Raw genomic sequence first — 14,856 nt, 5'->3', positions numbered from 1 at the left:
CAGGTGCCAGAGTGCCTCTCTGCTCTCTCCCCATGGGAGAAAATTGCCAGCAACCCGCTCAGCAGAGCATGTTCAAACTCTGTTGCCACACAGCCCTCTGTGAGAGGACCATACTGCAGAGCAGAGATGGCTTCCACTCCAGCAGTCCGGCAAGCAGCTGAAATAGTACTTACAGGACCCACTATTTTGGCTTTGATCCACAAAGCAATAATTTGATCCACTACTGGCAAAATGCCATCTTGAAAATGCAGATGTAAGACTGGCCTGATGCTTTTGCAGGGCTGCTATTCAAAAGCAACTGAGCCAGTGCAACAGGCTTCAAAAATGCAATCTCCCATGAGAGCTGCCTTCAAGCATTGCCAGTGCTCAACAGGATGGTATCTGAGAAAGGATCAGGTGGGTAATGGGAGAGTGGAGACACAGATCTGTCTGCATTCAACACTATTAATGTGGCAGAAACATGACTGCACACTTACTTCTGTTCTACAACAAATTTACTCCAGTTAGCAACCCATGAGTGCAGAGACTTTATGTTGGTGACAGTGCAATCTCAAATGAACCCAACTTTGTAATACCCCTGTTTCTTGCTTCCTGTTTTCTTTTCAGAGTACTGTGCATAGTCTTGTAGGAGCAGAATAAAATGCATAAGAGAAAACTTTCCCACTTCAACGGCAGAGAGCAATCACAAAAACAATGAATGGCAAATGATGCAAAGACTTGAGTTCATTCAACAACATGTGAAAAAGATTGACCAAATAAATATTTCAAAAATCGAAGTCTGGAATCATGACATTTCCTTTCTGTTGAACTTGCTGTGCAATACAGAGTACATGATGTTACCTGAGGCAATGATCAGGAAAAATAAAGCTATTACAATTCTATGGACCTCACCAAATTATCTATTTACATGAAATTTAATGGCCAGAAGCCAGTTTTTTCCCATTTTCAAAATGCATTCAATTCTGGTTCTTTAGATGTGCCTTTTCAGAAAAAAGAACTGTTTTACAGTATCTGCCAAATACAGACTGAAAGCACATAGTGTGAGATAAAGAGACAATCCTTTGCATACATTTTAGTTCTGATCAGAGAGTGAAGCTTCAAAGATTAAACAATTTGATTAAACAGTGATCCTTAATCTGTTTAGATGGCCTTAATTTTATTTGTTTACTAAAATATTTTCAGGTAAGCTGCTAAAAGAGGCAAGTCCTAAAAACCATCATTTTGATAGTTAGAAGATGCATGTTGATTACAGATTTTAAAAATTACACCCATAGTTTTAGTATACTAAAGTTATGCTTTTTAAAAGAGAATATGCTCTACATAAACCTACACTAAAGGGTTTACTACAGCTTCATAATGCCCAAAACCCACAATATTCCCTTTCCCAACTTAATCTAGTGCTTTTGTTCCTGCTGTTCTACTGCCAGGACTTTCAGTTTTGGACGGTCTAAGTTTCAGTGGGTTTTTGTATTTCTGAATTTTCTGACTACTGTGTTAAATTTTTAGTCAGGTATCTAGTTGTAGGGTTGTAGTAAGTTATTTTTGCAACTCAGTTATCCTTTTCTTTTAAGAAGCATTAAAAAGCACTGCTGGCACTCCAAAAGAAATAAAAGGTTGAGAAAATCAATAAGAGGCTCCGATTTTTAAGTTCTGAGGTTTTTGTTCTTTAAAGCATAATGAAATGAAATAAGGACACACACACTTCCACAGGCCAAAGGTAGCAAAAAGTATATTTACTGACACATTGCAGAAGCCTGTCAGTACATCTATGTTTTGGTATTCATCAGATTCACAAACATGCAGAGGAGGACAGCAGGACATCAGTGAAGCCGCAGGAAACGGTCTGACTGCTAATGCTCTAACCCTGCACTGTCAAGTCTCAGGAATTAAAATAGCCTATTATAATAGCCTATGTAGTCACAAATCAGAATCCCTGATGTAGCATATTCAACAGCATAGTGCCTTAGGATATTTATGTAAATCCCTTAGATAACAAAGATGAGAGAAAAAGGAGCTGACAACTAAACTGCCAGCTGCCAATTCACTGAACAGAGAAGCAATTAAGGTAACTGGGCTGCACACAGCATATTTTGCATGTAAACTACTATGGCAAGAGCTTCAGAGAAGCAGAGGCCAGAAGGGAGGAGACCACACTCCTAAACTGTCCCTCTGGTCCCCTTAAAGCAGAACTGAGAAGCTGGATGCCGGGATCTTCCAGGGGGCAGGGGGTTTGTCCAGAAAGCCATAGCAGGACATGATGCTGCAGCCTTGGAAATGGAAACTGCTTTTCAGGGAAGGTGGAAGATCTTTAAAGGAAAAGAAAGGCACCATTTTTAAAGTCCCTTCTATTTTAGTACTACAGAGGAGGGATATGTGCTGACTGTACATTACAACACCCTGCCAATGCTGCAAGTGAGTCCTCACCTCTGCAAGATGCATGATGATTTATGTCAATAACTTATGTATGATTTATGACAATGAGCTGGATCTAGGTACCTGCAGTGTTGTGGCTATACAGTGTTATACCACAGCTCCTCTTCTGCTCCACAATCCTACATGCCCATCCTAAACCCGCGTGACCATTTTTGAAGCAGCTGCATCCAGAGCAGGCAGCTTATGCTGTGCATGTACCTACTAGAAGGGCCCCATGGCCACCAGAACACGTCTGGGAGAACACCCATACTGATCCTAACCCAGAGACCACTGCACATCAAGGAGTCACTGATCCACATACCCTGTGCAGGCCCAGGCCTGTGGTGCCCAAATGCCTTGGCCAAAGGACAGACCTAGTCAGCTGGGAGGAACAGAGGAGCCTGCATGCAATTCCCACTCCGTAACAGGGATTACACTGCCAACCTGTCCTCGTGTATGTAAGAGCTGCAAGAAGTTCTCATGTGAACCTCCTTTCTGTCTGACAGTAGAAATTATCACCAGGGTTGATTTCTTGATTGAAAATCACCTAGCAGCTTGAATGAGCAAAACAAGGGAACACCTCCACAGCCAGCATCTGTGTGACACCATCAGAAAACTGACCCCACCCTCCACAAACACAGGGTGCCCAGCATGAAGGGGTGTACAATTTACTTGCTGTTTTCTTCTGTTCATTTCCTATTATTACAACAGCTACTTTATTAAGCTGTTTGTTATTGGGCCTTTCTTACTGGGATCCAGGAAGAGCCCTGTACTCTGCCCCTCACCTCACACCCCAGAGCAGAACATTCTCTGTCCATCCCTTCCTACCACCTGCTGGAAATCCTCCCTCGTGCTCATTGCACAAAGCCTCATCAGTTCCATGAAAAGGCCAAAAAAATTTATAATACAAGGAAATAGAGAACTACACATGAATCTTGTCACATTTTATCTTATACACCAGCCTTTTAGCTCCTTCTTAAGACCTTACCTACTTCCTACTTGATGGTAAATCCAATTACATCCAGTCCTCCTGCGCAGAAGCCAGTGCCAGTTAGCTTTTCATGTACAAACTAAAAGCTCCCGAGTGCACTGCTGAAACTCAAGACCAGAAGGATGTCTGCCTTCTGAGAGGATTGCATCCTCCCTGAGCACCAGTGTGCTTAAGACATGGCCCATTCAGTGAGAGAGAAGCTGACATTTTTGTCAAAGAACAGGCATTGATTTCTCTCTAAAGAGATAATACCTTAACTATTTAAACAGGAAGGCTTTTCGTAAAAAATAACACAAAGCCATTCTTTTCATTTGAGCATTTTGTCTCTACAGCACTGCAGTTCTACTTTTTGATGTATATACATATGTCCTTAAAGCCAAGGGTGAAGGGGAGAGGGCTGCCAGTCTGCCTCCCAGCAGGCTAAAGGTGCCCACACTGACTGGCGTGTACTAGATGCCTAGATTCATACCTGATAACACAATGGGGACAAAGTGGAGACAGGAAAAGGCCGCCTGCCTTTCCAGGGTTTACTTGGAATTCATAGAAGCTGCTGGTCCTTCATTCTTGACCACAGGATGAAGGGGCTGAAATCTCTGCAGATAAATCAATGCTTCTGCTCAATAAAAGGTCCTCTGAAGACACAAAGCATTCCAACAAACATGCAGGGAGAATAATCACTATTAGACTATCCTTCCCTACTGCAGTATTTTCACCCTTTCCTCTTGGCATTTAATGTTAAATGTTTGCTCTTGCAAGCATTATCACATATATCCCAAACATCTTACATATTACCAGTTATTTCAATAAAAATAACTTATTTAAACAAAACAAAAATAGTATGTTCCAAAAGGATGTACTGACATCTTAAGGAACGCTGCCTTGCTCAATGGTGGAAAAGAAATCACTTGCTTCACTTTGATCCAAATGTCAATTTTGTGGGAATATCTATTATTTAAGTTTTGAAAGGCCATCAGACAGAGGGAACAATATAGTACTGTATCTCCAGTCATCAGAGAAAGGAAGAAAAGAGAGGTATTTGTGCATATGGCATTTTTTTAAGTTTCTGTAATCTTCAAAGACACTCTACACTCTATTTTCTTTTCTATCACTGACAAAATACATAATGGGCAATTATGTGGAAAGACAGCCTCTACATGATTGATACTTCCTTGCACCAAGTCCATACAAATGTTTAAGGGAGTTATATCTCAATTCATACTGGAGGATGGAGCAAAGGAAGAGTTACATTTTCATATGGTGAGAAATACATTTTTATTTAATACATGTACACTGCACATTAAAAATGCAGTGACTGTCTATTTAAATATGCAAGTTATAACTTGATTATGCACACAAAAGTAATTATTTGGTATGATTAATATGCAGTATTCAGACAATTAGGTTACTTTAAAAGTGCAGCATAAGGTGGTATGGGATTTGTCATATATGAGAAGATAGCTCAAGTATCTTATTTAAAGTCAAGTTTCTATTTCCTGATTAAAAAACCGCAACCATTATTGATAAAAACTTCAAGACATTCAATAAAAAAGCACAGCTAGTGGTAAGCAAGCACTAATTATACTTCAGCTGTTCATCCCTTGGATTTTTTTCTGAAGATGGTGGTTCTCAAACTACTGCTCCTGCCATCTTACTGTGAGGGACCAGAACCTGACCAGCTGGAAGCACAGCCATCCCTGAAAGCATTGGATACACCAGGACTATGCAAAAGGACTCCTGTGCTTTTGTATAATTTATTATCTTAAATCTCTTGTACCTGTTGGGACAATAGAATTGCACTAATTGGTTATGCAGATTTTAGGGCAACACTGATGCACCATTTACTCACCACACCACCCTGTCCTTCTGATACTTCTTGTAGGATTACTTCCACAGGCCAGAGATGCCAACTTTGGGAATGATTTTGCAACAGTAGCATCTGGCCCCTTGGCACACTGGTCTTTGAGCTGTGCCAGCTTGGCAGTTGCCCTAAGGTGCATCACATGGTCAGAAAGCTAAGATAGTTCACTATCCTGGACATGAGTTTTCCTCTGTCAGCAGTCTTCAGATCTGTCCTCTCACTTCCTTCAAAGCATCTGGTATCTTGGCACCTCCTTTTCTTACACATAAAGGTCAAAGCATTGTGCTTTTCTTCTCACAATTCTGAGAAAAGCCTCTGATTTTGCTAAGCAAATGGTTTTTGAAAATATGTCTTTGGTAGTTGGGGAAAAAAGGTAGGGAGACAAAGGAAGTGAGAAGGAAACAAACTTCAGATACTAACTTCTTTCATATATCCAACTAGAACTGCAGATAAGTATTCAGTCTCAGCAAGGGATACTGCACCTTGCCTTGCAGAATCAAACACTTGGAGCTGAGTTTCTGAAATGTATTCTCAACAGTTTCACAAGTAGCCTCAAGATACACTTTTACCCAGATTTGTTCCTTGATGAAGGCACTTTGATAAAGCAAAAGTGGCATTACCGGCAGCCAGACACATCCTTATTAATAGATAGAGCTATTCAAACTCTAACCCCCTCAAGTCTGGTCAAGTAGACACTACTGAAGTTTCTATCACATAACACAATGATCAGCTCCATCCTCCTTCTCATCATTATACACCTGACAGATGGATTTCAGAGAGATGCAATTTAGATCCAAGTAGGAAAGGCACATATCTACTGGCCTCCTTCATTTCCTGTCCACTGTGCCAGCCACACTTCTGCCAGGGATGAGATTCCCTGTGGAAATCAGAAGCTTTATATCAATTCAATATTCTTCCTACATTGCCAACACTTTCAAAATAGGCTTATTTTATCTATAAATATATATGTGTACACTAGCTTAATGCTTTTGGTGCAATATATTCAACATACAACTCAAACAGTGGTTTTTGAGTCATTGCAGCTGAAGGTCACAAACAGTGTTCTGCTCACTCAGTACTAAAACACCTGAAAATCAAACTAGAAAACAGGATATTTCCCTCAGAATGTCAGAACAAATATTTTAATGTTATTTCTGACTGAAAAAATTAAGTCCAGGTTAAGTTTCTGTTAAGTTGCAATTTCTACAGAACACATTGTTTGTGAATATATCCTCTCTTCTCCCCTATTCTGAAAACTACATATTCATTAGTAATTGCACCTCTAAAACCAGAATGTCTCTATCTGAAATTCTAAACTCAGAGTTCTTCTAGCACTCACATCTACATTTCTATTATACAGTCTTAAATTATTTAGAGATGTAGTTGAAGAAAGAAATCCAGTTCTTAGAGATATCTTTATTTTCAGGTCACCAAGTTGCTGAAATAACACAAAATCTGTAATAGTCACAAACAAAGTATTTAAAATTTTCGACATAACTCCATGATTCCAAAGCACTTCAGACATGAATTACCCTTCACTAACCTCCAATAAAGTATGAAGGAAAAAAGAATAATAAGCTGGAGTATACACTTGCTGAGCTTCAAGTTACATGTTTCAGGCACTAGAAGGATTAAAAATGAGTCTAACTCCTTTGTACAGCAACTGAAAACGAACAGAGATGGAAGAAGTTCTTTGTGTCAGAATGAAAGTACAGTAGAGCAGACACACGGCACAGAGCTATGCTCAGCTGCAGCAGCAGGTAAGGCCGACCATAGGTTAATAGAGATCAGGGGTCAAACCTGATATTAAACCTGGGCTGACAACTCTCAATAGCATACAGCTCTGCAGAAACACCACCTCTATACAAATACCAATGACTCTGAAACATTGCACAGCACACCAGGACTTCTCTTGCTCTGGACAGGAGGTAGGTGTCCCCACCTTAGCATTTTTAACTTCTGAAAAAGCAATCATAACTTTCTACACCCTTCCATCTACCACCAAAAAAGTGTCTCAACAAAGACAGGAGAAGGGGATGCATGCCTTTCCCTCTCATTCAAGCATAATTTGTGTGAAGAACAGGTGTGGTTTGCCTTATACTAATGCATCAGATCATGTACCTGCAGCTGAAGTTCAGGCTTGTGTTCATTGCACACACATTCAGTCATCTGCATGTGAAAGAGGGGTGGATCTATAGACAGGTCATGCCTAAAACTACCTTCAGTCTTCCTTTGGTTCCTGCAAGCTGGAGCACTAGGAAGTTACTTATCTGTTTAAAAGTATGTTTGCGTTCAACCACTTCATCCCAACTATTAGTAAGAGGTTGGACAAAACCCCTTGGTAGCTTCCCAGACATGAGCCAAGTTTTGAAAGTCAAGGAGAGCTGTGAAGACTAATCAGAATGTGGCCAAACTACTCCCAGCACACTGTGGGTGAGTATTTACATTAGTGTGTGACCATCCATGGTGAGTCTTTTTCTGCTTTCCTAGCATGAATAAACAGCATCATCTTGAAGCAACAAAAAAAGTCTTCACCCCCCACAACATTCCTGTAAGGTATTTTACTGTGGTAGCGGATTCCTGCCTCCCCCAGAATCACCAACCAAGTCTGGAACTAATTCTGGACCCCGCTGCATCTAAACTCCCTCTGAGAAGGAGGTTAGAATGTAAGGGGGTCTTCTCTGCATCTCACAACTCAACAGGAGGATCTCCATGACAGCTTTTTCTGACCCATCCTCTATGCAGTAAATAACCAAGTGTACCTTGTCACTAAATCTTGCTAACCACTGTGCCATTTACTATCAAACACTGTGAAATAGTTGTCACTTCTCTCTGATGAGCGGGGTGCATCACTCCATCCATGACACTCACACATGCAAGGAATTATTTTGGTGTCAAATAAAAACATTTCCTGGAACAATTGTTAATCCAAATTTTGATTCAGAAAAAAAGGTAGAGTATCTAAAGAAAATAAACCTTATTTTTGCAGTGGACCATACCAAAGTAACAATATATTTATACCAAGTTTTAGTAGCATTTTCAAAGTGAAAAATGTCTCTGGCATTTCCACTTAAAACAATCCAACATATCATAAAAAAGCAAACCATAAGGCAATTGGTAATACTTAGATCCTTTAAAGATAAATATAGCATTAAGAACAGCACATCCTATTGTATAGACTCAGTCTTATTTCTCAAGGAAAGGTAAAATTGAAAGAGCTGTGAAATCAAACTAATAGTTATTTATCAAAGAGAACTGTCTATGCTTTGCACATGGGCATTTTATTTCACACAGATCAGTAAATTCTTTGATAATTCAGCTGTCATTGTTATTCAGAATTTGTTCTAAAGGATTCATTATGTGCCCAGGAGTAACTTGACTTTTGTCTCACGGTCTGTCTTGAACCTTTCCCTTTGAAGGAGCTAGAGGTATAAAATAACACAGCAATTGTCTGTTCAGACAGACAGCAATCATCTTTAACAATAAACATGCTTCACAGGAAGTGACTCAAGTACATTTTACTGCTGCTATGATTTAAAGATCTTAATTAACATTGCTCTAGTTCCCAAAGGAAAACAGCTGCTCTTGGTGACAAGGCATTTTTGGAGCACTCCACCAACTGCGAGCAGAACTGAACACTATCACATCCACCCATGGCAAAGCTTTCAAAAACCTTTACAGAAGAAAGGAAAAGGAAAAAGAAGCTTTAATTAGATAAGACAGAAGGGTGAGGGAAGCAGTAGCTGTTCCATACACTAGAGCAGAGTTCCCAGATACACAAATCACTACAAAGACTCCTTAAACAGCCCTGGAAACACTAAGACTAGGCAACACAAATGCTAAACGTTGCAGGCTTCTTTTCTGGATACAATGCATTTTATTTATTCTTCATTAGCATTTAAATCACAGAAGAAAAAATTCTTAGTTCAACCTTTACATAAATATATCTATAAAAATTAATAGATTGCACTTCCTGACCCTATAGGAACTTGTATCTCCCTAAGTATGCTGAAAAAATGCCCAAAGTATAGCAAGAAAGAAAATCAGTGCAATATATACAGCTATAGTGTCAAAAAAAGCTTAGACAAATAACCCTTAATGGAAAATAAAATGTAAGGAATAGATTTTAAATAAATCTATCTTAAAGTTCTGGTGAGAAGAGGCAGTCAATTACATCGAGTTCTAGTGCAAAGTTTCATAGTCAGATAAACACTATCATCTAAAAAAAGCCTTAAGAGACTGAATGTATTGTTGCAGCTCACTGAAATACCAAAGCAAGTGGTAAGACACACAATCAGGTAAAATATACATAGTTTTTACAGACACTTACTTGAATGGTGTGAACAGAATTGACAATGTAGTTTCCTTTTTCTGACTCATCTTAACCTGCATAAAAGAGCATTAAATAATTACATTCAAGTGGCAACAAGACTAAAAATTGTATCAGGAATTAAACTACAAAAGATCAAAGATGTGTAAGACTTTGGAAAAGGAATGAAATCACACTCTCAATACCTGGGTGTTACACTCCAGTACGCACAACTCCTCTGAGCTCCTGCAAACTCAGACCTGCTCTAAAGTAAATAAAATAAACCATGCTCCAGCCACTGCTTTTCTCAGAAGGCCTTCTACAGTTTCCAGGATAAAAGAAAGACATGGACAGAAGTGTTACAAGGCTTCAGTGACAACTGCCCTCAATGAAACCAGCACCATTTATGCCAGACAGGCACCAGTACACTGCAGCAAACACTGCCAAAGCAATGCTGTAAATCAATTAACCTGCACATGGACAAAAATATGCAAATACAAAATAGAAGGTTTTGATGCCATCAGAGACACTTTGTCCAAGGTCCTCCAAAACATCTTTAAGGCATCCTGCAACTGCCTGATTCAAGTCTGACTGTTAGCATAATGTGGAGTCAGGAACCTCCTAAGCATGCTGCTTGTAAAACCTGACAGCTAGAAGTAGGAACCCACACATTTCATCCTATCTGTCCAAGGCAACATCATCTTCAGGGAGCACAAACTGTGGTCAAGTCAGCCCATCACGGGAAAAGTAAAAATCCACTTGGCATGTCTAAGCCAGTCTACTTCTGCTTCAGCAGAGAAAAAAGAAATTCAAAGGAAGTGCAGACAGGATCATCCCAACACAATGCTAAAAACAAGCCAGCAACAACAATAGCCCAGCACTGCAGAACAACAGAACAAAAGTAAGCTCAAAGGAAAGGAGAAGCAGAACTACTTTGCTTTTTAATCAAACTCCAAGATGCCAATTTAATTGAAAAATATCTGAGTCATCCTTAATTCTTAAAGCAGAGGTCTTCCAACCACAGAGGTGATATCAGCATGCTTCAAACTTCACACCCAACCCCACCAGTTACTTCTCCTGTCAACATGCCAGCTCTCCACCATAGTTTTCAAAGTGATTCTGCTGCTGACACTGCCACCCTGGTATCCACACCTTTGCAAAGCTGGCATTCACTAAGGGACAGAAGATGCTGGAGGTGTTAATCTCCTGCAGGTCATCTCATGCTAGTTCATTGTTTCACTATCATGACACGAATTTCCAGACAGGATAACAGTTCTTTTGTGTCTTGGCTTCTGTCTGTGGAGGATGGTTTTCCCTCAGAGTATTTCCATGCCTTGCCAAAACTGGGATTTTGGACAGTTTCTCACTCCACTGCTTAGTGAAACAGAACCTTTATTATTTGGACTACTCATGTGTTCTCATAATGTAATATCCAATATTAAATGAATCAAGACAGAGGAACCAGAGATGAACACTTGCAAAGCAAAACAACAGATATAACAGCATTAGCTAAAAGTTAATTAGGCCACTAATTTAATTTCTTTAATGCACAGGAGCCTTCTACCTTTCTGATCTGTTTGTGTAGTGACCCTGATTTAAGGCCTTGTCTCCCAGCCCCCATTGCAAAGGCATTATTTCCCTTCTCTGGTACCAGCATTCTACCTACATACTGCAAGCAGGTTTACATTAACAACAATAAACATCACCATTTTTGTTAAGAAGCAAGAAAAAAGTTATTCATTCTCCTTAGAAAAAGCCAACCAAACTTCTTTATTAAAGTATTTCAAGCTTTCCCAGGTAAGTCTCACAGCTATTCAATGCAATGACTGTGCATTCAATTTTAATCCTTTCAACTTGGCACACTGTGGATAGGGTAAGTCATACAGTTACACATAGCAACAACTATTATTCAAATAAGTTGGGCTTTTTTACCATATGTTTAGTACCTTAAATTGCTCAAGAATCTGAACAGCATTGGTAAACATGCTCTCTGCTTTGAAAAGAGCACTAGTGTTCAGATACTCCAGAGGTAGAGTTCCCTGAGGAAGAAAAATACACATAATAAGTTAAAAAAATTAAATTAAATAACAGGAATTTCTCTTAACTGAATTGCTGGCCAAATAAGCAGCAAGAACACTTCAAATTACTGCTGAAATAACTCATGTAACTACTTTGAAAATACTCTTCTCACACAGATTTGCAACATTATAGGGATTGTTTGTAATATCTCAGCTTCTACAGGAATGCAAAAAGCATAAATAACAGAAGTTGTTACCAAACTATATACTATAAAATAATATAAACTCAACCCCTGATCAAAAGCTATTTTTGATACTCCTAATAGTCTTCTACCCAAAGCCTCACATGGGCCTGACACAATCCAGTACTTGTGGTAGGAAAGGGAGCAGTTCCCATGTCACCCTGTGTTGGGCAGCTTTCTTCACATAACCAGCAATGAGTGCAGGACAAGGGGACAATTCCTTGGACAGAGTCCCCAGAAGAAATATTCCAAAAACTATGCTGTAAATAGGTGTTTTTTATGTGAAACTAGCAGTGTGACAGCACACTAATGAAATGCTACTTGTCAATTCAGTATTTATGAGGCAACTTTTGAACTATATAATAATACATGAAAGAAATTAAAAGAAAAAGCCATCTGACTCTTCACTAAATTAGAGGCACAAGATAACGTCTGAAGAAAGTACACCAGTTGAATCAAGAAATAATTGAACATTAAATTGCAAGAACTGGCTTGTTTACAGGCTTAGCTTTCATGATCAAAATCATGTGTTATTCAAACCATATTGTATTTTTACCATCCATAAAAACAAAGCAACAAAAGACTTTTATATAGCTCAAGAGTATAAAGTTGCAGATTACAAAAGGACCAGCTGCCTCTCCAATTAAAAGCCCTAAACAATACATTAAAAAAAATTAAGTTTGTACTCTAAAGATACACACATAAAACTACAAGCAGTCTTCACACCCTATAGCACCTTTACAAATCTGTAATCCTTCTCCTCACACACCTCAAGTCTTGCCCCCAGCACCTTTTCCTTTATAGTGAACAGATTTTTATAACATAGAAAAACATCTGTACTCACCACAGAGTTCAGGGGGAAAGGCACACCGATAAGGGAAGCCATCAGTGGTGCTATATCAGCCTGTGCAAACAGAAGCATTCCATTTTAACATAGCTTCAGACTCCAGAGATAATAAATTCAGCTTAATTTTAACATATCTGCATATGCAAAAGATAATTATGTAATATTGCCAGGTTATACATACAACTGTCCTTTATAGTTTTTTGGTTTTTTAGTTTCTAGTAGTCATGGCGTAATTAGATTCAAAATGTGAAGCTCTGCTGCTGAACAAGCGTGAAAAAATACGTTTCATCTAAAAAGCAAACATAACCAGCCCAGTATTTATTTGCAGGAATTCAGTACCTCCTTTACTGCACTCAGAGAGGCATATCACTTTTTATGACTATTTATATGACCAAAAGAACTAATTTCATATTTACAGTTTTAAGCAGTATTCTGGATATACTGCTTTTCACAACATTCTTTATTCCATGCTTCCACAGCGCAGATTACTCACCTTCTCCCCTTCAGAAGGAGTTCCTGCAGTTTTTTTTATGTCCAGTCAGGCCTCAGAAAGGCCTTTCAATCTACACCAAGGCATCTCATAAAATAAATTATCATTTCCTTCTATTTGTGATAATAAACACTCCCTCTTGCCACATTTATATTTTCCTTTAATATAAAATTACACACCAAAATTCTTTGTTTCTCCAGCATAAATCTGAAAAAACTACACTGAAACCACAGGCACTGCTCCAGCCTCAGAACTACTGGGTAGTCTCCAAACCATTATTTGTGAAGAGCAATACACTTGGAGTGTAATGATCATTAGAAGTCTCATTTGCTATTTTTACCCACAGTCCCACGTGTACTACAGGGCAAAAGCTCTGTCTTTGGGAACTCCATTATCCAGGGCAAAGTAATACTCAAGACTCTTCTTTACAGTCTCAAAATAACATTGCCATAACTCCTACGAACCCTGAGAAGAAAACTAATCTTTTTTTGTAGTTTTTTACTAAGGGTTTGCTGAAAGAAGTTGATCCAGAACATTCCTAATTTGAACCTTCTAGCATGAGATTATTTCCCTTGCTTGAGTAGGTTTGGAGTCTGTTATTCGTATATTGATTTTTGTAGGATGATGAAGCACCACAGTTTAAAAAAGCTTGACTGATTTAGGATCAAAGGAAAAGTTGCTCACATTCTTTTCTTCCTCGACAGCACTAATTGTCTAAATTGCAAAATATTTGGGCCACAATCACCAGATGAAAAAAACCCACAGTTTACTACTATAGCAAGAAATGGTTTTGATTTCGTGACAGCAGCTTGGGGGACCTGGTATACTGTACTGCACTCTTCCTACAGCCGTGTGGGATCACTTAAATAAATGGTGCAATAATGCATCTTCAGGAGAAGTTGCGTTTCCAGCTGTCAATTGCTTGTCAACAAGCAATTTAAACTTACCCTCATCATGTCATTGTGGTTCCTGTTTCTAGGGAAATGGTACACTGGTGTGACCATTCACTCAAATTAAGTAAATTACTTAGACTCACACAAAACTCATAATTTAAGGGGAAAACTTATGAACTATTAAATTAGATGTGTTTGATACCTGATTGACATCAAGCCTCTTCAAGTTCTCCAATTTCCATTCTGCAAGAAACAACAGAGCACCTGAACAGCTAATCTACACAGATTTGAAAGGACAGCTCAAGTTCAGCTGACATTTGCTATCTTGTTGCCATTTTCTGTAAAGTTTTGGTAAAGAAAATTATGATTTTACATTAGGACGCTAGCTCAAGAAGGGTTACAGATGGAACTCAACAGGCAGAAACAACAAAATGCATTCATTTCAATTCACAATTTCTTTTATCCAGCAGGATAAATTGCTGCCTGCAATTGTGACCTAGATCAGTGAAAAAAAGGCCAAGGCTTTTATTTTTTTTCAGCACGGTGATGTATTACCTCCTGTGCCAACTAAAAGAATCAAACTCAGATTTAGGAGATTTACAGCATCTCTTCAATAGTTTGTAAAAAAGGCTAACCCAAGGTCCTAAATGCACTGGTACAGCATGGTACAAACATTAGATCCTAAAGCTTTCGCACATCATACAAAAACCTGGCTGAAAATTATATTATTTCCCTGCTCTACAGTGACCTCTAAGGAAATAAAGAGAAAACTGCCTATTTTCTTTGAGGGTGGAGA

General features: G+C 38.9%; 1 protein-coding gene across 1 annotated transcript in view; it reads right to left on the bottom strand.

Moving 5' to 3' along the window:
* PIGN (phosphatidylinositol glycan anchor biosynthesis class N) overlaps nucleotides 1-14,856 on the bottom strand; it is a 100,040-nt gene that overhangs the window by 44,913 nt on the left and 40,271 nt on the right. The window contains 4 exon segments of the mRNA XM_030970994.1: nucleotides 9,592-9,647; nucleotides 11,517-11,609; nucleotides 12,675-12,734; nucleotides 14,263-14,303. Of these exon segments, the coding sequence (XP_030826854.1) occupies nucleotides 9,592-9,647; nucleotides 11,517-11,609; nucleotides 12,675-12,734; nucleotides 14,263-14,303 (250 nt within the window).

The sequence above is a fragment of the Camarhynchus parvulus genome, chromosome 2, assembly GCF_901933205.1.
Source record: "Camarhynchus parvulus chromosome 2, STF_HiC, whole genome shotgun sequence".
Classification (NCBI taxonomy): Eukaryota; Metazoa; Chordata; class Aves; order Passeriformes; family Thraupidae; genus Camarhynchus; species Camarhynchus parvulus.
Note: the sequence above shows the minus strand (reverse complement) of the source record. Positions and strands in the feature narration are given on the sequence as shown.